General features: G+C 41.5%; 1 protein-coding gene across 1 annotated transcript; it reads left to right on the forward strand.

Annotated features, from left to right (window-relative positions):
* Nucleotides 1-117: 117 nt before the first annotated feature.
* LOC114632980 (zinc finger protein 551) lies at nucleotides 118-7,182 on the forward strand (the record flags this gene model as incomplete). The annotated part of the gene is made up of 3 exons (XM_028781584.1): nucleotides 118-156; nucleotides 3,877-4,000; nucleotides 5,399-7,182. Coding segments are annotated over 3 exons (1,947 nt in total), but the record flags the coding sequence as incomplete, so codon positions are not given.
* Nucleotides 7,183-24,170: the final 16,988 nt, after the last annotated feature.

The following is a 24,170-nucleotide window of genomic DNA, read 5'->3' on the forward strand; positions in this document are numbered from 1 at the left end:
CAGATTTGTAGTCATCCCAGGCCTTCTAACCCCACGGTGAACAGGGTCACTGAGTGACTGAAGCCTGTGAAGACTGCCAATGGCTGCTAGATTCTCACAGCCTCCTCCTTTTTTCAGGTTCCCCTGACTTCAGAACCAGATCTGGAGCTTGGCATGGTAAGTGAATCATACCATTACTCTCATGCTACCCATACAGTTTTTAGGTTAGTGGTGTTCTTGGTCTATTACCTCAGTGCGTCCTAGTAGCCCTCGGCCTTGCAGTCTTGAACAGGTTAGGCACATAACCCAGAGATGTGTAGGCTGTGGGATGTATGAAATTGTTGGCAATCGTGAACAGAAGTGTAAAGGGTTGCTTCTCCTGCAGTGTGTGCCAGTATGTGCCTATGTCTGAAGAGGAGACTGAATTACTAAGGCATGTGCAGAAAGATCTCCTTTCTCCTTGGAATAAGGATCAGTGAGGTGCAGGACTCACACCCAGACTATTTCTCTGAAAAGCAGAATGTGTACTTTATATGTGGAAATGGCAATGGGAAATTTGGGTGTGGAGAAGGCTGGCAAGCCAATCTACTCTCCTCAGGCTCCTTGTTGTTGGCTGCTGCATGGGAAACCGACTGTGTAATAAGGGAAATGGTGTTGTGATGACACTAATCCTGTGGAAACATGAACAAATGTCTAGGAGTCCCAGATAGAGAACTGAGGACAGACCAAAGTACAATTTGGTGAGCCAGTGAGTTTTATTGGGGTTGCTTACAGGAATATGGGTGAGGGGTCACTAGATAGCCATGTCAACAAAAGCCCACCCCAGCATGGATTGATGACTCTGGGAAACTGGAACCCTGGAGCACACAGTACAACTTGCAGGTAGTGTGACAGGTTTTAGTGTCATTTCTAGGCATCACATTTGGTTTGAACTCTTCAGCTGTCTCTGCTGTTTCTATTGGGCTGGAAGGGGCCTACTGCATCACTGTGTAGCCCAAGCTAGCTTTGAACTTGTAACAGTCTCCCAAGTACTGGAATTATAGGCATGAGTCAAAATACCTGGCTTCCACTGGTGATTGTTGGTGGGTGTCTTAGTTAGAGTTTTATCACTGTGAAGAGACACCATGACCCTGGCAACTCTTAGAAAGGAAACATTTTACTGGGGCTGGCTTAACGGTTTCAGAGGTTTAATCTGTTGTAGAAATATATAATCTTAATCAGGGCTTTGCCCTGCCTTTGATCATTCAGTTCCTGGATAAAAGACACACAACTTTTATTATTATAATAAACCTTAATCAGCACTAGAGCTGGGCAGATATCTTCTCTCCGTGCTACTAGAATCTACTTCTCCATCAATAACCCCAAGGTATAATTTGCCATGTTCTATCTGGGCAGCTCTCAACTCCAATTGGCTAGCCCTCATGGCTATGTTTTCATGATTCACCTACCCCATGGTGGCTTCCTCTTCTCTCTACCTTCTGTTCTCTCCTTTTGCTCTTGCTCAGACCTTAAGCCTGAGAACCCTAAACCTGGCCTATGTTTTTTCTGCCCAGCTATTGGCTGTCAGAATTTGTATTTAATCAATAGTTTTAAATTAAGGAGCCAGGTCATGTTATATTTGTGTGTGTGGATTCTCTGTGGGCAAACAGGCCTTGAGGTTCAGTATTTAACATTACAATACATAGTAAAAGACCAAACCTCCACATTAGTTCATTATTGTCCTGGTGGGAAGCATGGCAGCATGCATGCAGACATGGCACTGGAGGAGCTGAGAGTTCTACATCTTCATCTGCAGGCAGCAGAAGGACACTGTGTCACTGTACATAGCTTGAGCAATGGAGACCTCAAAGCTCACCCCCATGGTGGTATACTTCCTTCAACAAGGTTACACCTATTCCAGCAAGGCCACACATCTCCTAATAGTGTCACTCCCTATGGGCCAAGTATTCAAACATATGAGTCTGTGGGCACCAAACCTATTCAAACTACCACAGTGGGTGAGATTGAACCAAAGAATAGCATCAGGTAGGATACCATCATAACAGGGTTGGGGCTGCTTTGTAGTGGGGTCTGTGAGAGGTTGGGGTGTAGGTTTGGTGTTGGATCCTGATTGAATTCCCCAAGGACTCTCTGGATCCCATGTGTTGAGTAACCAATGGGTAGGCCAAAGGGCTGTTTTCAGTGCATAGCTATGGTTGTATGTGAGCAGGGATAGAGAGGTGTGTGGAACAAAGAGGTCTATGTTTTTGAGGTGGAAGCGTATAGGAGGAGCTAAGGTGGGAGGAGTAAGGAGAGGAAGAGGAGGAGTTAGGGGAGAGAGAGAGAGAGAAAGAGAGAGAGAGAGAGAGAGAGAGAGAGAGAGAGAGAGAGAGAGAGAGAGAAACATGGAGGCGGATGTTCACGTGTCTCCAGCAGTCAAAGGTAGTTGGTATATCTAGGTTGGGTATTGGGTTACACTTCAGATTGTATGGGCATCTTGTTACTGATCATTACCAAATATATAAGCTTTTGGATAATTTAAGCATTAGAATCTCGGCCTGAGTGGATGTCGGGATGGTCTGGGCAATGCCCAGCCTTGTGGAGACAGCATGGAAGATTGGCAGAGCCATCTTCCACGCTGACGTCTCGTGAGTGGCAGGGCTGGTGTTTCTGGATGGCCATTTCTAGCTGTGTGCGATGTGCATGTGGCCTCCAGCTGAGCCGCTGCAGCTTAGAGAGTTGCCATGACTAGTGGCCGATTTTAAATATTTACTTCAACAGAAGTACAGACGGATGATCTCAAGGTCTTGATATAGTAATGAAACTTGCAAATCCTTGGTGGTGTATGGGATGAAGGATGTGTGGGACTCCTGGGCAGGTCTGTGGTAGTAAAGCGTGCAGCTCTAGGTGTCAGGGCCAGGGTTAGATGTTGCCTATCATCCTTCTACATACTGGTGCTGTAAATGAGTAGTCAGTGAGAGTGAGGAGCCTGGAGTAAGTGGTATTCAAGCCTGCTATCTCCTCATGGGCTGATAGGATCAGATGGGAGTTGTTCATTACTATGGAGCCTTCAGAAAGAAGTGAATCGTAAACTTTTTTTCCCTACTATTCAGGGCTTCGTAATCTTGAGGGTGTGGCTGTGGGAATGTAGTCATTCAAGACAAGTACGATTCAGAGTGTGGGACTAGGGAGACGGCTCAGTGGGCAAAGTGCTTGCTTTTCATGGATGAGGACCTGAGTTCAGAATTCCAGTACCCATATAAAGCATGGGCCCCGTGGACCATGTGTATAACCTCATCACTGGGATTGAGGGTAGGGAGCAGAGACAGGCAGACCCCTGGAGCTCACCGGCTAGCCAGTCTGGTTAAACTGGTGAGTTCTAGTTTTATTGAGAAGCCTTATGACAGCAAATAAGGTAGTAAACAATTGAACATGACACCAACATTGGCCTCTTGCATGCACAAATGTGCAGAGGTAATTCAGAGGGTGAACTAATTGCCCCAGGAGCAGTCAGCAGTCATAGGATAAAGAGGTGAGCCTATGTTCCTTGGGTCTGGAATATTTTTAGGGTCTTCAGCGCTATTGTCTGACAAGACTAAATTCAAGTTAGCCTATCTTCTCTCTGACCATTTTTCTCCCTAGCTAGTATCTGTGACAGCCACAGCTTTGATAAGAGGGGGTAGTAGCCTTCATCCTAGGCCTTGAGGTTAGATTTCATCTTTTTGTTTACCTCCCTGTGTTTCCATGGAAGGGTGCAATATCAGTGGGCAGAGAGTGGGCATCAATGGCCCAGTGTCTCCTCTGATATGAGATGGAAAATATAGAAAGCAAGGGATGTATATTGGGGCACCAGGATTGGAGTGCTTGGAATTCTGAAAGAGAAGCTGATTATAAGCTTAATTGTTTCCATTGTGATAGGATGTGTCCTTTGAGGATGTGGCCATTCACTTCTCTCAGGAAGAGTGGGTGCTCCTTGATAAGGCCCAGAGGCTCCTGTACTGCAGTGTGATGCTGGAAAACTTGGCACTTGTGGCATCTCTGGGTAAGGTCCTTGCATGGTTCCCAGTGTCCAGAGTGGCGTCCACCTTTATTTTTACCTGAGAGTGATTGCTATCTTAGGAGTCATAACAAGTCTCAAACTTTCTCTACAGTGACCTATGCCTTGGTTTCCACCTAGTTCCTGTAGTTGTCATTTCTTTCTTTTCTTATTGTTTCTTTTTTTTTCTCTCTCTCTCTCTTTTCTTTTCTTTTGGGAGAAAGTGTCTCTCTACATAGCCCCAGATGTATTGGAACTCACTATGTAGATCAGGCTGGCCTTGAACTCACAGAGATTCGTCTTCCTCTGCCTCCCGAATGCTAGAATTAAAGGCATGCACCAGGCTTAGTTGTCATTTCTTTATGGCTACCTTTGTGAGGAATTGCCAGTGTTGTCATGTTTATTTTAAAATGAATCATGAGCTATTCTTGAAGGACTCGTAAGTGTTTTGTTATGTTTCTTTCCTATATACTATTTTATATCAAGTTGCTATGAGTTAGTGTGGGTCACTCACATGTTTTTTCTCTCTCTTGCTCTCTCTCTCTCTCTCTCTTTCTCTCTCGCGCGCGCGCGCATGCGCGCGCGCGCACACACACACACACACACACACAATATTTGCATTTCTCATGTCCCGTATGTTTGGGGATGCAGGAAAGGTCTTGATTGCCTCATAGAGTTGATAAGTCAAGATTGTCTTAAAGGAGACCAGACCTAGTGGTAGGCACCCAGGGAAGGGCATGTTTGCATTGTATCAGGAAGCAGCAGAGTGCCTGCAGTGTTTTAGTAAAGGAGTCACCCATACCTCATTGCTACCTTTACTCCATGCTTAATACTTTAGCATCTTGTGATTGAACCCCAGCTTTTGGCTCTTGGCTACCTTGATACTGTGTTACATTCTTAGTTTTGACACAAGGTGTTGTGAGGCACTTACATAGCTTTAATTAGTCCCTGATCGCTAGCTTCATTTGGGGTCTTTAGTTCAGTGTAGACACATCCCCAATAGACACATCCTGGTGAAGGCTGTTTGCTGAGGAATTGCTTGGAGACCCTGCTTGTCTGTTCCTGCACTTTATTCCTGTGTTTTATTTGGTGTGTTATCCCCCATTCTGCATTTGAAAGCAGCCTCCTCAGTATGTCTGCAGCTCTTTTGTTCTTAGAACATTCCAGTGCTTTCACTGCCTCTTCTCCATTATTTTTTTTTCTGTGATAATCTCTTTTCTATGTATCACAGGCTAACCTCAGACTTATAAGCCCTTTTGCTTTAGATTCCCAAGTGTTTAGAGTAAGGTGTAATCTAAGTCCAGCTGTGTTGTTGCTTTTTGTGTCTACCTTACCTTTGTAATGGGCATTTCCCTTTCCAGCATCATTTCATTAGCATTTCAACATGTATTTTTCTGATTTCAGGTTCCTGTACTGGAATAGGGGGTGAAGATGGAACTTGTGAGCGTACTGTGCCTGCAGATGGGGTGGTGTGTAACAGAAGTCCATCTCCTCAGGAGTCTCATCTTGGGATACCTGTCCCAGCTTTGGAAGACATTTTGCACGAGACTGAGTTCCTGAGCACACACCCTGTGCAGATGTTGTGCTCGGGCAGAACAGGTTCCAGTTTGAATAAAGACAGTAACCAGCATCAGAAGAGTTACAGTGGAGAAAAGTCCTGCGAAGGAGATCCTCACAGGGATTCAGCTATGTCACGCTGCAGATCCCATGTGTTGACCAAGCCACTCATCTGTGGGAAGGATGGGGAGGAGGCCCTCTCTGCCACAGGCTGTCTTCAGCAGCAGGCCACTTGTAGTAGTGAACAGCCTCACAGTGGCGTCAAGTGTGGGGAAGCACTTTTGAATGGAGAGAAACATTGTAAGGACGGTGAATGCCAAAAAGGTTCAAGCTGCAAACATGCACTTGTTCAGTGTCCAAGTGCCTGCCCTGAGAAAAGGCCATCTGAGTGTAGCAAGTACGAGAAAGCCTTCTGCAATTACAAACATGCTCAGCACCAGGACAGTCACCGGGGGCAAAGGACACATGAGCATAGTCAGCATGAGAAGTCCTTCAGCAAAACGTGCCGCCGCAATGCACAAGACAGAATTCGTCCTCAAGAAAGGCCCTATAAATGCACTGAATGTGGAAAAGCCTTTATCTATAAATCTCAACTCATTTACCATCAGAGACACCACAGGGCTAGAGTACATTATGAGTGTGTGGAATGTAGAAAATCTTTCACCTACAAATCCAACCTCACTGAACACCAGAGAATCCACACAGGAGAAAGGCCTTATCAGTGTGAACAGTGTGGAAAATCCTTCAGACAAAACTCTAGCCTCTTTAGACACCACAGAATTCATACTGGAGAAAGGCCATACGAGTGCTACGTATGTGGGAAATCCTTTAGACAGATCTTTAATCTCATCAGACACAGGCGAGTCCACACTGGAGAAATGCCTCACCAGTGTGCTGACTGTGGGAAAGCCTTTAGCTGCAAAGCTGAGCTCACTCAACACGAGCGAATTCACAGTGGGGAAAAGCCTTATGAGTGTAGCGAGTGTGGAAAGTACTTCAGGCAGTTCTCCAACCTCATTCGACACCGGAGAGTGCACACTGGTGACAGGCCTTATAAGTGCAGTGAGTGTGAGAAATCCTTCAGTCGCAAGTTCATCCTTATCCAGCACCAAAGAGTTCACACTGGAGAAAGGCCTTACAAATGTGGGGAGTGTGGCACATCCTTCACCCGGAAATATGACCTCATCCAGCACCAAAGAATTCACACCGGCACAAGACCTTATGAGTGTGAAGAATGTGGCAAGTCATTCAGACAATGTTCTAGCCTCATCCAGCACCGGAGAGTTCATACCGGAGAGAAGCCTTATGAGTGTGTTGAATGTGGGAAAGCCTTTAGTCAGAGTGCTAGCCTCATTCAACACCAGCGACTGCACACTGGAGAAAGACCTTATGAGTGTAGCGAATGCAGGAAATCCTTTAGCCAGAGTGCTAGCCTGATCCAACACCAGAGAAGCCACAGTGGAGAAAAGCCTTATGAATGTAGTGAATGTGGCAAGCCCTTCACTAATAAGTCTGACCTGATTCAGCACCAAAGGGTTCACACTGGAGAAAGACCTTATGAGTGTCATGACTGTGAGAAATCGTTTAGCCGTAGATCGAATCTTGTCCGACACCAGCGAGTTCACACCTAAGAAGAGTCTTTATCATGTAAGAAATGTGCTGCTTAGGGTGTTCTTTATCACATCTACGTGAGAAATACATAGGCAGAAAGTGCATGTAGATTCATGCCTGCCCCTGATTGGACAAAGGTGGGAAGTGTGCAGCCTTGTGGGTTTTGCTTTTATAAGCAGCTAACATAATTGGTGGCCATTCTCTGGGAATCCCAGGTATGGACCTGGCCAGTGTCCATCAACCTGGCCAATATTTAATAAAACTTCTTTCAAATGTTGCTCAAAAAAAAAAAAAAGCCCTGCTGTTTAATAAGTGTAGTAACACTGGAGGGGACTCACAGCCCTCTCTGAGTTCAGAGATTAGTCATCTGGGCTTCAGAAGTGGAGTTTATTTCAAATATGTGGGAAACTTTGAGGAGACACATTCCAGTTTTTAGTATGCCCAGGGCCATGTCCTGATTTATGTCATTCGCAGTGTCTGGTAGAAACCCTATGACTCTTCCCATCTGGAAGATTATGAGTCTGATTATCTCTGCTGAGTGCTTAGAGATGCAGACCTCTCTACTCCACTCCAGCCTTATTAGAGACCCCTCCTTTCCTTTTAGGGCAGCAATCTTATTTAGAAAGTGTGGTCTGAGTTGTGCTTTAAACTTTGATAGGAAAGATAGCCTTGTTCAGGACAGGTTTTGTTCTCACACTGTGCTCCTGATAAATATTTCCAGGTTGGAACTCACCAACTTGTGAAATGCTTGCTGCACATTACTCTAACCTAACTTTTGAAAAGGGAGTTTGTTTATGCTCCTTTGATCTTGAAGGTTCTGTTCATTCTGTGTCGTGATTTATCAGCTGACCTGTGATGTCAGCATGAATTGCTGGGTGGAATTGGGGTGAACCAATTCCATAGATATGCTTACTTTTTATTTTAGAAGGTATGGGAGAGCTGCAGGAAGCAGCTGTGTGGAGTATTGGTCTGATTTTCATGGCTGCCTCTGTCCTCACAGGAAAGACTGTTGGGTTTGTGCTCCTGTTTTCCTGACTTACTGAAGGTACTATGATTTTGGGGAGGTAAGAAGTCATCATGAGTGTTATGGCAACCCTGGGTATTCCTGTGTCACCTGAACAATTCTGTTTACTTTTCCACTGGATGTCACATAATTCCTAGCATTGTTGAAGGTATTCTCTTCTGCAGGCTATGCACTGGAGCCATTTGCTGTGTGGTAAGTAGTGTTTAGGGTAGTGATTGGGACAGGAACTGAGTTAATGGATTCGAAAATAATCCTGCATTTCTTTATTGTGCATATATGTGGTTTGGTGCACATGGGCTGCTGTACATGTGTGGAGGTCAGAAGGCAGCTTTTGGAGTTGATTGTATTCTACCATATGGGCTCCAGAGATCGAATTCAGGTCATCAGGCTTTTGGCAAACTTTGTTACCTGCTGAGACATCTCTCTGACCCTGGAACATGGTTCTATGAAAACTTCACCTATAGATGGTCCAGGGACTTTGTGTGAGTTGACAAATTCTCAAGATCTTTATAGTTATTTCTGTGGGTGTGAGTTTTTGTCAGAGAAAAGAGTAAGATGATTTTATGGATTCTTCTATTTTCCCAGCTCTGCCAGGGGCCAAAGCTTTACAGTCAGAAAAACAAGGAGAGGAAGGTGATTTTTCAGGGGAGATATAATTCTGAATTTACTTGTGATTTGAGGGGCAGTAACTTTTCTTACTTACCAAGATTGGCTGCCAGTGGAGCAAGGCTGTGACTCTCAGATTCTGAGAAGAAAGGTGATGGAATCTGTATCAACCTATGAAAAATTTTTTAGACCAGCAGGGCATCTAGGTATACTGTTTTGGGCTACTTTTCATGGCGTTATTTATGTATCATCTATGTGATTGATACTTAAAGGGCATAGCATGGCACTGTAGCATATGCTTGGAGTTCCAGTTTCTAGAAAGGCTGAGGAATGAGGAGTCCATGAGCCCAGGAGTTTGTGGCTCAGTGGGGACAACATAGCATGACTCTGTCTCAAAAACAAAACCACAATTTGGTAAAGTCTTGAAATCATTACAGTTATGAAAATGAATTTACCTGTCATCTGTATATTTACAACATGCCCCATTATTAACATTTCCTACCTCTCCTGGAAACCAGTGATTCTGTTTTTAATTTAAACTTTATTTTTTAGGTGTATGAGTGTTTTATCTGCATGTATGAATGAATGTGTGCCTAGTGCCTGAGGAGGCCTGAAGAGGGAGTAGGATCTCCTGGGACTGGAGTTACAGATAGTTGTGGGCCACCATGTGGGTACTGGGAACTGAACCCAGGTTTCCTGGAAGAACATCTAGGGGTCTTAACTGCTGAGCCATCTCTTCAGACCCTGCTTTTTCTTAAGAAACAGATTAGTTTACATCATTTAGAGTTTTAAATTATTGCCATCAAAACATGTATATTTGCTTATATGTATGCATATATATGTATATTGTATAATTCAAGATTCAACAGTGATGCTCATATGAAAAGTTGTTACTGTTGCTGAATAGTATTTTGTATGAATCAACTATTGCTTGTTTATCCATTAATTTATTTAGAAAATTTCTTTATAGATTGTCCACATGACAATTAAAGCTGCTGTGAATATGTCAGACTTTATATAGTTATGCATTTTAAGCACCTTGTGTTAATAACTCAAATTGTAATACAGGAGTTATAGATGATTATTTTAAGAACAATTTAGGAAATGCCAACTGTGATGTGTTTGCTCCCTCTTGCATTCCCACCAGCAGAATGTGAAAGTGGCTCTTTCTCTCCATCCTGGCGTGTATACCATATGGAAAGTCCTTTAAGATTTTACCCCATTTGGTGAGTCTACTGTGACATTTCACTATGTATTTCATTGTATTTCCTTAAGTATTCTGAAATAAAACACTTTTTTTTTTCATGTGCTTAATTGCTGCTGATACGTCTGTAATAAAATGGCTGTTCATGTATTTTTTATTTTCTTTCAGTGAATTTATTATTATTATTATTATTATTATTATTATTATTATTATTATTAAATTTTGAGACCATGTCTCTCTATGTAGTCCTTGCTATTCTGTTATTCTGGAGCTTGTTATGTAGACTGGGCTGGCCTAGAACTCACAGAGATCCTCCTGCCTCTGCCTCCCTGCTTCACAAGTGCTGGAACTAAAGGCTCGTGACACCATGCCAAACCCAAATTTATTTTAACGGATAGGACAGCAAAGATACACAGGATTTTGCTCATGCTTTAGTGTTATTTCGTTGAGTAGAACAATTGATTTTGAATACTGGAAGAAAAAAATCTCCTTAAGGTTTTTAATCATATGACATGCCTATGTTGACCATAGATAAGTAAGTTTAACATACATTTTAAACAGACCACCCATCAGTGTCTTCAGTTAAAACATCCAGTGCTATTCTAAGCTCAGGTTTGTGGCTTTTCCCAGTTTCCTTCTGTCAGTACTGTTGAGATCAGTTTTCATCTGCTGAGATGTTACTGATCATGGAGTCTGGGAGAGTATGTAGTAACAACCTTTTTTAGATTCTGATTCTAACATATTGATTAACTTGCTGCAAATGGCCCAAGAACACAGGTATTAATTAAACATAGTGATTAGGAGTGGTCGATATTAAATATTTGTTTTTAAAACAATTGTGATATAATTTATTAGATCCATGTACCTTTGAAACATTTTTTTGATGTCTTTTAACGTTTATCTTCCCAAAGCAAGTGTCCTTCCTGCTCCTTTAATATAGTTTCTTCAGGTCATACAGTTACTGATAAAACAACTAATTCTTTAAAAATAATTAAGGATAATTCCTTACTTGTATACAGTACACTACAAACACATCCTTCCAACTGTCATTCTCTTATTCTTCCCTCTCTTGTTGATCTCTTTCTTTCCAGCTAGCCCTCCTCCTGGTTTGGAGTCTGTATGTGCAGTGGGTACACATGCATGTACGTGTGTGTCTGTGTGCATGCATTCAGAGGCTACAGTGGGAAGTTGAATGTCCTCTAGCATTCTCCACCTTAGTCTCTGAGACAAGATCTCTCATTGCGTATGATGTCTTTTGACTGTATTTGCTTACCACTCCCCCCTAATTCTTCCCAGATCTACCTTTCTACCCTTTTCCGATTTTCATCCTCTGCCCCCCTCTCTCTCTGTCCCTGTCTCTGTCTGTCTGTTATCCCCTGACCCCATGTCCAATTAGTTTTTCTCATGTTTGCATGAGTGTGGGGCCACCCACAGAAGTATGAACTTATTGAGGTTCACATCATTAAAGAAAATGGACTCTTCCTCCTCCTTATCCATTAACTGTCAATAGCTCCCCAACTAGAAGCTCATGAACCCTTTTCCTCTCTTTTTTGGAAAGTCCACTGGCTTGATCCCCTGCATGCAGGTTTTGGGCAGATAGCCCAATGTGTTTAAGAGTGGAACAGTCCTGTCATGTGTAGAAGACACTGAAAACTTATGAGCTCATAGGTCTGGCAAGATGGCTTAGCAGTTACCAGTGTTCGCTGCTTTTGCAGAACGCTGGAGTTTGGTTCCCAACACCAATGTTAGGCAGCTGCTCAACTCCAGTTCTGGTGGGCTCTGATTCCCTCTCCTGGCTTTTGAGGGAACCCAGACACAGGTACTCCTTCCCTACAACACACACATTTATGCACATAAAAATAAAACCAATTGTAAATATGAAGCTGAAAATGCTTAATACACATAATATTTAATCAACACAACATCAGAAACAATGGACAATAATCTGATAGACCATTTATGAAGATAAATATTTTAGAGATAAAATAATTAAATTAATAGTTTTCAGAAAAAAATACAATTTATGACTGAAAAACATAAAAAATATTTATGAATAGAGTTGGAAATATTTCCAAATTTGGACAATGAAGAATTTGCAAGAATATGGCAGGAGGAAACCCTTAGCCATTGCTGTTGGAAGTGTAGATGTTGTTAACATTTTGGAAAGTGGCTTGTGAATATTCTGAGGAAGAAAGACACAGTCATTACGTGGAAATTCTGCCATGAAGTCTATACATTCAAAATGCAAGTGTGTGTGCACCAGGACTCATTTAGATGGTTCAAACCAGGGTCTTCATAATAGTTTCTGTGTGGGTTTGTATACCTGAGTGCAGATGCCAGTGGAGGATGGCGTTGGATCCTGTGTAACTGGAGTTAAAGTTGTGAGCAGCCGGCCTAGGTGATGGGAATTGAACTCAGGCCCTCTGCAAGAGCAGCAGATTTTTTTCTTAACCATTCTCTTAACCACTGAGTCATCTGTCTCCCCAAAGCTTGTGTTCTTAACAACTGTTAAATGTCCCAGAATATCAAGTATTTGGAAATGGTGCCTAGGCAGTCTCTAAACTGGCCAAATCTAGCTCCTACATTTTTCGTTGTTGTTACTGTTGTTGGAATTTTGTGCCTTCTGCACTAATTCCTCTAATATTTGGTCTAGTCCAGGAATCAGAATGGATTCTTCCCAGCCTGTCTTAATTGCTTCCTTGGATTTGGTCATGTAATTTGTACATGTTTTTACTGACATCTAATTGGGGCGACAATGTTTAAAAGTTCTTTTCAGTCCCCTCTGTAGATGCTGTTATAGACCTAGAGTAGACATGAAAATCTCTGGTCCAGTGAGGAGTCCAGAGAATAATAAAGCTATAAATTAGAGTCTCCTCACCACCACAGGGCAGATTAAACTCAGCTCTGCTCACCTCCACAGCATCACAGGGCATACAGGTGTATGATGTTTTTCTTCACAAAAGAGGTGTGAAATCAGAAGTCTGAGATGCAGCTGGCATAGGGGAAGGTGACTCTTGCTAATTTTCCCTCCCCCCTCCTTTATTCTTTGTTCTTTCTTCTTTGTATTTTTCTTTAAAAAATCATCTTTTATTATTATTATTATTATTATTATTATTATTATTATGTGTTTGTTGGTGAACGTGTGCTGTGTGAGAGCAGGAACCTGCAGGGTCCAGAACAAGACATTGAATACCCAGAGGTAGAGTTACAGATGGCTGTGGCTTACCTAATGTGAGTTCTGGAACTGAACTTAGTTCCTCTGCAAGAGCAGTACACATTCTTAACTTCTGGGGAACCGAAAAGGGGCTCTAGCACCTCTTTTCTCTTTTTGCTTAAACATCGTTGGTCTGAAAGTTATATGAATTCAGCTGAATATTTAGATGCCAACTTCTTAGCATAGCTTTGCTCACTAAACATGACAAAATGTTGTAAAGTCGAGATTTCCAGGCTTTGTATCAAGAACTGACTGGATATGAGGAAGACCCACCCATGCATAGGTAGATGGAGCACACATAATGAATGTGTTTCTTCTTTACTTTGAACTGTGCATGAAAATCGATATGGAATATAGGCTTGGGCCTGGTTTTTTGGTCCTGTAAACCCCAGCTGATTGTATTTGTATTTCAGCTAGGATGGCCAGACAATGAGCTTCAGGGGTCCACCCTCTCTGTGCCTCATTAGGCCTGGCCTTACAGACTTGTACCACAATGCCCAGCTTTTATGTAGGTGCTGGGGATCTTAATTCAAGTCCTCATGATCTGTGTCAGGCACTTTACTGGTGGAGGTGTCTTCCTGCTCTGTTCTACTTATCATGTTAACATGTGACGAGTTTCTTTTCCCTCATCTGTACCTACAATTCAAAAACATCTGCTCTTCTCATTTTGTCCCACAGTTCCTGCCTCTCTTTGCTCTCTCTTATGAAGTCTAACTGCCCTAACTTGTCTTAAAGACCTGATATTTTATTTTCTGCTCGATCCATTCTACTTATAAGGCTTTCCTCTGAGTTTTCAAATCAGAAGATAAGAGTTTTTCAAGTCCATATCCATTTCAGATTCACTCTCTTCAGTGGTTTTATTCCTTTATTGAATTCAGCTTCTAAATACTAGATTGTATTAATCATTTCATTGCACTTATTGTTTGTACTTTTGGGGGCATAATTGGATGTTTATTCTCTTATGTTTATTCAACTATTTCTTTGTGTCTTCCTTAAATTCTCTGGATTCTTTAATAAAGTTTATGATTGTCCTTTGAAAATCCATAGAATAGAGTAGGTCAGTGGTTCTCTACTTTCCTAACACTGTGGCCCATTGATACAGGTCCTCATGTTGTGGTGACCTGCAACCATAAAATTATTTTCATTGTTACTTCATAAATGCAACTTTGCTTCTGTTATCAGTCACAATGTAAATATCTATGTTTTCTGATGGTCTTAGGCAACCCTGTGAAAGTGTTACGTGAACCCCAGGGATTCATGACCCACAGGTTGAGAATCACTGAACTAGGTGATTCTCATTGGAGAACATTTTGATGTGACTGGTAGACAATGAAGGAGACATCCTATTTTGTCCTTCATGATGTCTGTATTTTTTCAATGAGACCTGACCATGTGTAATTTTTGTTCTTGGGTGTGTGTCTAATGTGGACTCATTAAACTAGGCTGTCTAGGGTCTGTCCCTTTTGTCCCACAACTGGAATCTGGGAAGGGACTTGCCAGATTGGGCTACTGGATTGGGTGTGGGACTCAGGGCTTGTCTGAGAGTTGGGGTGAGTGCTAGATGCTTAGGAATGAGACTGACTCAAGAAGCTGGGCTGAAAGCACAGGTGTGGTTTCCAGGTTGGACCTGGAAAATGACTAGGGCTTGGGAGAAAGGGATACAGTCTTGGCAGGGGAGGAGGGAATTAAATGGAAGATAAGTTAATGATATGGAGACTGATGTAGTACAGACTGACCTAGAGCTTACTATGTAGGTGAGAGTCACCCTGAACATCTGAAGCATCTGCCTCTACCTCCCAATGGCCAGGATTGCAGGTATGTTCCAATACACTCAGCCTATGGTGTTCTGCAGTCAAGCTCTGTGCTTGTGTGTGCTATGCAAGCATTTTACCAACTGAAACATATCCTCATCACCACTTAATGTTCTTCCATCAATTCCAATTTTGATGTACTCAATTGAATCTTACAGCCACATTGCCTATCTAGTTTTGTTATTACAAACAATTTTTATGTTATTTTAAATTTCCTATATCATTGGATACATGATAGCACCTTTCTTCCACCCTAAACCTCATGTTGATCTTTTCAAACATCACATGAAACCACTGCCTCCTTACAGGTTCCAGCTGAGGGCACACCATCGGTGCACAGGCTCTACACTGATGTTTGTATGGAACCCTTGGATCATTTTGGTGAATAATCTGGAGCTAGAACTGGATTGACACTGAATCTGCAAAGCGGGGTACAAGATTTTGATCGTAGTGTTTGACCCTCAGGAAAATCCATGAATTAAGTACATCCAGAAATATGCTTCTTGTGCCTAGAGTAAGGAATGTTCAAGATTTCTTGGTGTCATTTCTATGAAATTTTCAGGACTGGATGTGTGTAATGTGATTCTTGTGCCAATAAGGAGAACTGGTAACTTCTTATGGAGGTGCTTGGGCGCAGACATGATAATAGTTTTGCATAGCTGTGGTTTTGGTAACTAGTGTGGTCTTGTTTCTGATGAGTTCGTATTTCCTGGAAAATAATTTACATCATTTATGTTAGCAGAAATGAGATGATGGAAATAATTCTTTGATTTTTAGAAAAGACTATGAAATAAACACAGCAATCCTCAATGACTGGAATAAACTTGAGAGAGCAATTTGAATAATGGTGAGAAATGTTAAAATTCATATTATTTAGATGTGTCTATTATTAAATATCATGACATGTACATTATCCTATTACCAAAGTCACCACAAAGTAACTGTTTATATGAATGTCTGTGATCTCAAGAGCCATTTCTCAAACAATGACAGAGCTGGGGTTGAAATGTTTCTTGATGACTATGGATGTATAGCCTAAGGGGTCTCCCATCATTCTACATGTCTCTTGAGTTGCTTCCAAGTCAACACCGGCAACTCTAGGAGGATAAAGCTTAAACAGAGAACCACAAAGTACATTGTTTTCTCCTGTTCTTTCAACTGGCTCATGAACCTACTTCTAAATGGAAGAATTGCTATGAGAGTTACTGCCTTTGATACCAACAGACATTTCACTAAGAAATTAAATGTGGACTACTGCTCATCAGTTGGTTCTGGAGGCTCTGTAGCCTCCACTATACTTATTCTTGATCTGTTTCATTGATGTTCTCTATCTGTGTATCATGGCCTGAACCACTATCTCCATGGTGAGGTTCCTCTACAGGCACAAGAAGCAGGTCTAGTACGTCCACAGTGATCAGAATTCCCTGAGTCTCACCTGAAGACAGAGCCACTCAAGCCGTCATGATTCTGGTGTGCATCTCTGTCACTTTCTACTCCATGTGCCAAGTAACAAGGCAGGCTTAAGGAAGGACCTGTGAATCTCACTAAGAAAGAGAAGTAGAATAGACATTGTGAGTATATGGGTGTGGGAAGGGTACTGAGTGGGCTTTTGTGTGGAAATGGGACCAGGAGGGAACAGGTTGTGGGGAGGAAGGAGGGAGAGATGACTGGGAGAGGCAACTGGTATCTGGGCATGGGGTGGGGTGGGTGGGTTGCAGGATCTCTGGGACAAACTAGAAACCTAGAGAAAAGGAAATTCCTTGAAATTTATGAGAGGGATTGAAAAGGATGAAAATAATCTATAAACATTATTGAATAACTAATAAAATGAAAAAAGTAAAAATTGAGAAAAAAACACCCTATTTTCTCTCTCTTGCAAAATTGACAGGATGATATAGGTCAGTAGAAGGTCAAGTATGCTAGGAAGAAAGCATCAGAGGGATAAGTGGATATGAGATAGTAACGGGGGTATGAATATGATGAAAGAATACAGTATACATGTATGAAAATGTTACAACAAACCCCATTATTCTGCATAGTTAATACATGCTTTAAAAAGAATAATAAACATTTCGTCATTTTCTGACACATATGGACATATGTTTCCACATATGTTGCACATATGAAGCCACAGTAGAAGTAGTAGTATAACAGCATGCCAGACAAAATCCAGCCTGGGACAGGGAAGTGGGTGCGAAGTCTCACCCCTAGCTGAGGAGCTCTTGACCATTGATGACTGCTAGGGGAGGGAGATTTGATTTTCTTCAGGGATTCAGAACATAGGGTGTACCCATGTTCCAGTAGATGATCCTAAGCCCATGCACGTATAGAAAATCTAAGTGGGTTCACTGTGTTTAAAGTAGTGGGGGATAGGATAGGAATTGTAGGGAAGGTAAGGCGGGTGATTTCATTAAAACACATTATATGCAGATATGAAAGTCTCAAACAATAAAAAAATAGAGAAGAAAAAAGTGTTACCACAATTCTGTGATGGAAGTTAGCTTTTTACTATTTACTAATTTATCTCTGGATCTCCAGCTCCTGTGTGCAATGTTCTGTAACACCGAGTTCTCAGAATGTGGGTATTGCTTTTAACTCTAGTTATTCTAAGCATTCATTTCACCAGGAGATATTTATCTTCTCTTTTATTGAATAATTATTAATGTCTAATTTATAATGCTTCTTTGTAATTATTTTTGAAGGGGAGCAAGAGATACAGTTTAGAATCCTACAGTTACTGAGAATTCAATAGTCTCAAGGATCTAAGGACTTCCCAGAAGGCCCTACTTCCTATAGGTTCTACCACTTTCTGGGGCCACATAGGGTATTGGGGGGTGTTCAAAATATAACTACATTGTTCTAGATCATCTAAAAGAACAGCAAGTATTCTAATCACTGAACTTTTCCTCCTGACACCCCACTCATTTTCTCCTTCCTTTTCAGACAGTGTCTCAGGCCTAGAACTGAGTATCTAGGTTAGGCTGTGCGTGAACTCAACATAGGTCAATCTGTCGTTCCCTCCTTCGTTTTGGAATAAAAAGGTCTACCTTAACACACATGGTGATTTAACATTATTCTTTATTCTTGTTTTTGTTTTTCCAACAGGTTTTCTATGTAGTCCTGACTGTCCTGGAACTTGATATGTATACCAGGCTAGCCTTAAACACTCAGATATTCACCTGCTCACCATTGCCTTCAGAGTGCTTGGTTTTAAGGCAGGTTCCAACAAGCCTTGATAAACATTATGCTTAATATTTTATTGATTCACAGAAACTGAACAACTCTCTACTCAATAATCACTTGGTCAGGGAAGAGATAAAGAAAGAAATTAAAGTCTTTCTAAGATTCAGTGAAAATGAAGGGACAACATACCCAAATTTATGGGACACAGTGAAAGTAATGCTAAGAGAAAAATTCAAAGCACTGAGTGTCTTCCTAAAGAAATTGGAGAGATCTCATACTAGCAACTTAACAGCATACCTCAAAGCTCTAGAACAAAAAGCAGCAAATACACCCAAGAAGAGTAGATGGCAGGAAACAGTCAAACTCAGGGCTGAAATCAATCCATTAGAAACAAAGAGAACAATACAAATAACGAAACCAAGAGTTGGTTCTTTGAGAACAAATAGTGCTGTGTAGAGAGATGACACGAGGTAACTGCTCCCAGTCTGTTAGCTGCAAGGTGACTTAAGGATATCTGAGAATCCTGATTTTCTGCATGGCTGAGGAAGTAGCCTTCATGATCTTTTTCTCAAGAGAAAAATCTTTTGATTTTATAAACTAAGCAACACTTAAAAGAGTTGAACTGCAGACAGATTTCTTGGTCTGCAAGGAGGTTTAGGTCACCTTGAAACTGGATGAACCACTGCTTGGGAATTAGAAGCTGTTGATAACTCGAAGCTGTTTGGAATCTTTATTCTGATTACCCATAAAGGAAGCTGGAGAACTCAATAAAGTATGAAGTTGTTCATTTTACTCTGCATCACCTTTGTCCTGATTATTGCATAACCCTTACCCAGAGATCCCAAAGCACTAGATGTTGACAGTGCTGGTCTAGCTGGACATCTGCATGTAGAAGGATGTAAGTAGATCCATATTTATCCTGCACAAAACTCAAGTCCAAGTAGATCAAGGACCTCCACATAAAACTGAACACACTAAATCTATCTAATAAAAGTGAAAGCAAAAATAGCCTTTTATGCACCAGTACAGGAGACAATTTTCCGAATAGAATACCAATGGCTCAGGCTCTACTAAAAAGCTGTTAGTCAAAGGACACTGTCAACAGAAAAAAACAGCTGCCTACAGACTGGGAAAAGACATGCACTAACCTTACATCTAACAGAGGGCTAATATTCAAAATATATAAAGAACTCAAAAAGCTAGAGTCCAACAAACCAAATAATTCAATTTTAAAAAGGGGTACAGAACTGAACAAAAAATTTTCAACAGGAATCTAGAACGGAGGAGAAACAATTAAAGAAACATTCAACATCCTTAGTCATCAGGAAAATGCAAATCAAAAGAACCCTGAGATTCCACCTTACAGCAATCTTAACCGTACACCTTTTTTAAGAAAAAAGACCTCAAGGGACAGCAGATGCTGGTAAGGATGTGGAGAAAGGGGAACACACATGCATTGCTGGTGTGATTGCAAACTTGTACAACCACTCTGAAAATTAATCAGGCTTTTTCTCAGAAAATTGGAAATAATTCTACCTGAAGACCCAACACTTCTTGGCATATACCTAAAAGATGTTCCACCATGCTACAAGGACAAGTGCTCTACTATGTTCATAGCCACCTTATTCATGGTAGCCAGAAACTGGAAACAACACAGATATCACACAACTGAAGAATGAATACAAAATATGTGGTTCATTTATGCAATGGAATACTATTCATCTATTAAAAACAAGGATACCATGAATGTTGCAGACAAATGGGTGGAAATAAAAAAAAAGTAGTATCCTCAGTGAGGTTACCCAGACTCAAAAGGGCATACATGATATGTAATCACTAGCAAGTGGATATTAGCCATAAAGTACAGGCCTAGGATATACTACACAGACTTAAAGAAGTTGAACAAGAAGGAAGGTCCAAATGAGGATGCTTGAATTCCACTTATAAGAGGAAACAAAATAGTCATGAGAAGCAGATGTAGGGGGGATCTGGGTGGAAGTAGCGGAGTGGAATAGGAGGACAGGATCAGGGGTGGAAAGAGATAGGAAAGAGGTCCAGAGGGCCAAGAGAATGGATAGAAATATGCAGCTGCCAGGGGTAGGTGAAAGGAATCTCTAGGAAGTCTCAGAGACCTGGGATGGGTCATGATGCCAGGAGCCAATGCCAGTGACCTCTGAGATATCTAATAATGGGGACATGAAATCTGAAGAGGCCATCTCCTGTTACCAGACAGGACCCCCAGTGGAGGGATAAAGACACCCACTTACAAAACTTTCCACTCAAAATTTGTCATGTCTAAAAGAAATGCAGGGACAAAGATGGAATAGAGGCTGAAAAAATGGTCAACCAATAACTGGCCCAACTTGAGACCCATCCCATGGGCAAGCAAAAAACGGTGACACTATTGATGATACTCTGTTATTCTTACAGAGAGGAGCCTAGCATTACTGTCCCATGAAAGACTACCCAGCAGCTGACTGAAACAGATGCATATACCCACTGCCAAACTGGAATGAGGTAGAGGCCCCTTATGGGACAATTAGGGGAAAGATAGAAGGCCTTGAAGGGTATAGGAACCTCATGGGAAGACCAACAGTGTCAACTAACCTGGATCCCTGGGAGTCCTCAGAGATGGAGCCACCAACCAAAGAGCAAAAACAGGCTAGACTCAGGTCCTCAGAACATATGCGGCAGAGGACTGTCTTGTCTTTCCTCAGTTGGATGCACCTAATCCTGCAGATACTTGATGCATCAGGGTGGGGCACTACCCCATCTTTTCAGAGACAAAGGGGAGTGGATACAAGGGGTGGGACTCAGTGATGAGCCACTGGGAGGGGAAGCAGCATTTTGAATATACATAAAAAATCTGATTCATCTCTTTCTAAATAACTGTGATAACATGAAACCATAATCAATACCTTCTGACCTATTTAGGAGAATATATATTATTATATATTTATTATATATTATATATTATATAGTGTGTGTGTTTATATTTTTTCATTCCGATACCTCATTAGTTTTATTTACATTTTCATGTAATGAAAATTTCGAAAATTTTTGTTTGTAATAGTTATATTACCTTCTCTGTATTAATTGTATCTCTAACACTGTCTAATTTGTGAGCTCTTTCTGCATATTACAAAAATTGCTCTTTGATAATACAGCTTCAAAATATCAGGAATTTTGCTTCAATTTTATTTTTCCCATAGTCAATATTTATCTTATCTTTTAAAATATTGTTTTTAATTTTTTAAGAAATTTATTTTATGGTTTTCTTATTCACTTTACAACCTGCTCACTGTCCCCCTCCTGGTCACTCCTTCGTACAACCCTTCCCTTCAGCTCCCTTCCCTTCTCTGGAGAAAATAGATAGGATAGCCATTCAAATACAGAATAAAACAGACTTTCAACCAAAATTAATCAAAAGATACAGAGGACACTTCATACTCATCAAAAGAAAAAAAACTGTGGAATTTTGTTTTTACTGTCTGAAAAACCTGTTTTAGGTTAAATGGTAGAGTTTTGGATTGATTGCATTTACAGAGATTTCAAATCAGCCTAGTGTGGACTGTGTTGTATGATTATTAGTGGCCACACTTCTGCAAATCTATAATGAAATGGAGCAGGTAGAGCGAGTAAAATTACAAAATGTACAATTTTAACAGAAAAGGAGCGTCTGGGAGTGGAATATAGCTGAATCCTGATTTTGAGGAGACAAACAGAACAAAGAAAAGTCTGATGTTAAATGGAATAAAGGGAGTGGTGACCTTGGGCATGGTTACACATGGTCTCAGAAGCTCTAATCTGGACAATGTGTCTCTGTCTTCCTTTTGGCTGCCTGCCAATCTAGATAGAAAACTTCTCCAGCACTATGTCTTTCTGCAAGTTACTATGTTTCCTACCACAATGATAATGGATGAAACTTCTGATCTGTAAGCCAGCCTCAATGAAATGTTTTCCTTTATAAGAGTTGCCCTGGTCATGGCATCTCTGTACATCAACAGAACCTTAACTAAGACATTCTTATTCAACAGTGAACCCTTCATGCTACAATAGTGTCCTACCCAAGCAAGATGTGCCTATCAGTACAGTTGTTGCATGGCTGTTACTGAGCTAACCAGTTGCTTTCTGACTGAATCTGTGGCCCATGTCTGAAGAGGGAGCTCATGCCTTGTCCTGTAAATTGAGTCAAATCCCCAAGGTTTGGGAAATCATAGGCCCTATAGGATAACCTACTATAGCTGTTTTGCTAAATTATCATATTGCCAAACCGCTTTTAAAATATTTATGTTTGTATTCATCGATTTGTGCTACACTAAACCTTTGTTAGAGAAGTTTCTTTTATAGTAGGCTATAGTTTTAAAAAAAAAAAGACTAATAACTAGTCAGCTGCTTAGAATGAGTGGTTATAAGTGTTCAGGTACAGACATCCTTCCCTCCAGATGCAGGATACATGACATATAAGAAGAAACAGAAAGAAGTTTAAGAACTAGAAGAAAGGAAGGAGAGCTATAAAATGTTGTCTTCTGTGTACGACATGTGTGCTGACCTTATGAGCTCCTATGGGTACCTGTTGGGCGGTGGGCTGAGAGGCAGCTGGGTACCTGGTTGAGCAGGCTTTTAACCCTGGAGACCCTCAGGGATGGTAGGAATTTGGCCTTGCTCCTGGGCCCCTAGCTCCTTTCACATAGCTACAGCTCCCCAGAGAGAGGTCTGTGGCCATCAGTCACTTAGGACAATGCCCCTACTAGCCACTTCACAGGTAGAGGGCATTACTACAGGCCACAGAGCCTCAAGATAGATCTCCATATTAATGAGTTACCTAAAAGCCAGAGAGCATACATAGCCAATTAAACATTCCGTCCCAGACCCTCCTCCTTGCAAAATGTATTTAACCTCAGACCCTCCCTGAGAATACTGGGGTATAGCTTAGTCCATTTTCCACCATGACAATAAATATCTTAAGACCATAGCCTATCTCTCTTCTTTGGGACCCGCTGTGGGAAATCATGGAGAAGATTTTCAACTACAGAGCCACCATCTAATCTCCCAGTGATGACCTCTCTACATTCCATCCATGGAGACCCAACCAAGTAAGTCAACATGACTAAGAGTCTCATTCCCACGGGACACAGCCAGAGCTTCTCCCCCTCTCTCCTTCAGCTGCAGGCTGATCCAGCCCGTATGCCCCACTTTGGTAGGCCTTTCCACAGCCTCTCAGCAGTGCCTGGGAGCCTAAGGGCCTGAGGGGACCCCTAACCCAAGAGCTCTGGCTCCCACAGGACCTCAGATTGTGTTCCTCACACCTGGAGCAGAATCCTGCAGCTTTTCACAGCCCGACTTCACCTGGAGCCAGTGTGGAGTCAACACAACTTCCTGTGCTTCTGCCTCTCTGAGCCATGGCCCTAGCCCCTTGTGGGAGGCAGACATGGGATCCATAATTCAACCCACAAGACCCATGCCCATGCACACCACAGCCTAGCAGGTACCCACACAAGGCTCTGCAAATTAATTTAGTTTCATTGGCATATTCCAGCATGGGTAAGGGAGGAGTTACTAAGGCCCCGTTCATATATATGGACCTATTTGCAGGGGATGGGTCTAAGAGCAGGAGAGTCACTTTTTCTTGGGTGTTTGAAAGCTGATTTGTCCAAGCCATAGTGTTTGATACACATCCATGAGCATATGGGCAGCACTAATTGGACTTGATAGGTGATGTTTAGTAAGGACAAATAAAAAAGATATGAAATTTGGAGGTAAGTCTATTGGAAAGGAAATATTGGAGAAGGGGTAGGGGAATAGATATGATCAAGCTACATTGTGTATATGTTTGAAAATTTAAAATAGTAAATAAAATTACTTTTAAAAATTCCATAGACCTCAAAAATTCATTGACTCTGAAATCTATGCCATCAAAATACATGCACACAATGCACTACAATAAATTTGTTAGGAAGTTTAGA

This window comes from Grammomys surdaster, unplaced genomic scaffold (genome assembly GCF_004785775.1).
Source record: "Grammomys surdaster isolate TR1022 unplaced genomic scaffold, NIH_TR_1.0 479, whole genome shotgun sequence".
In the NCBI taxonomy this organism is placed as follows: domain Eukaryota; kingdom Metazoa; phylum Chordata; class Mammalia; order Rodentia; family Muridae; genus Grammomys; species Grammomys surdaster.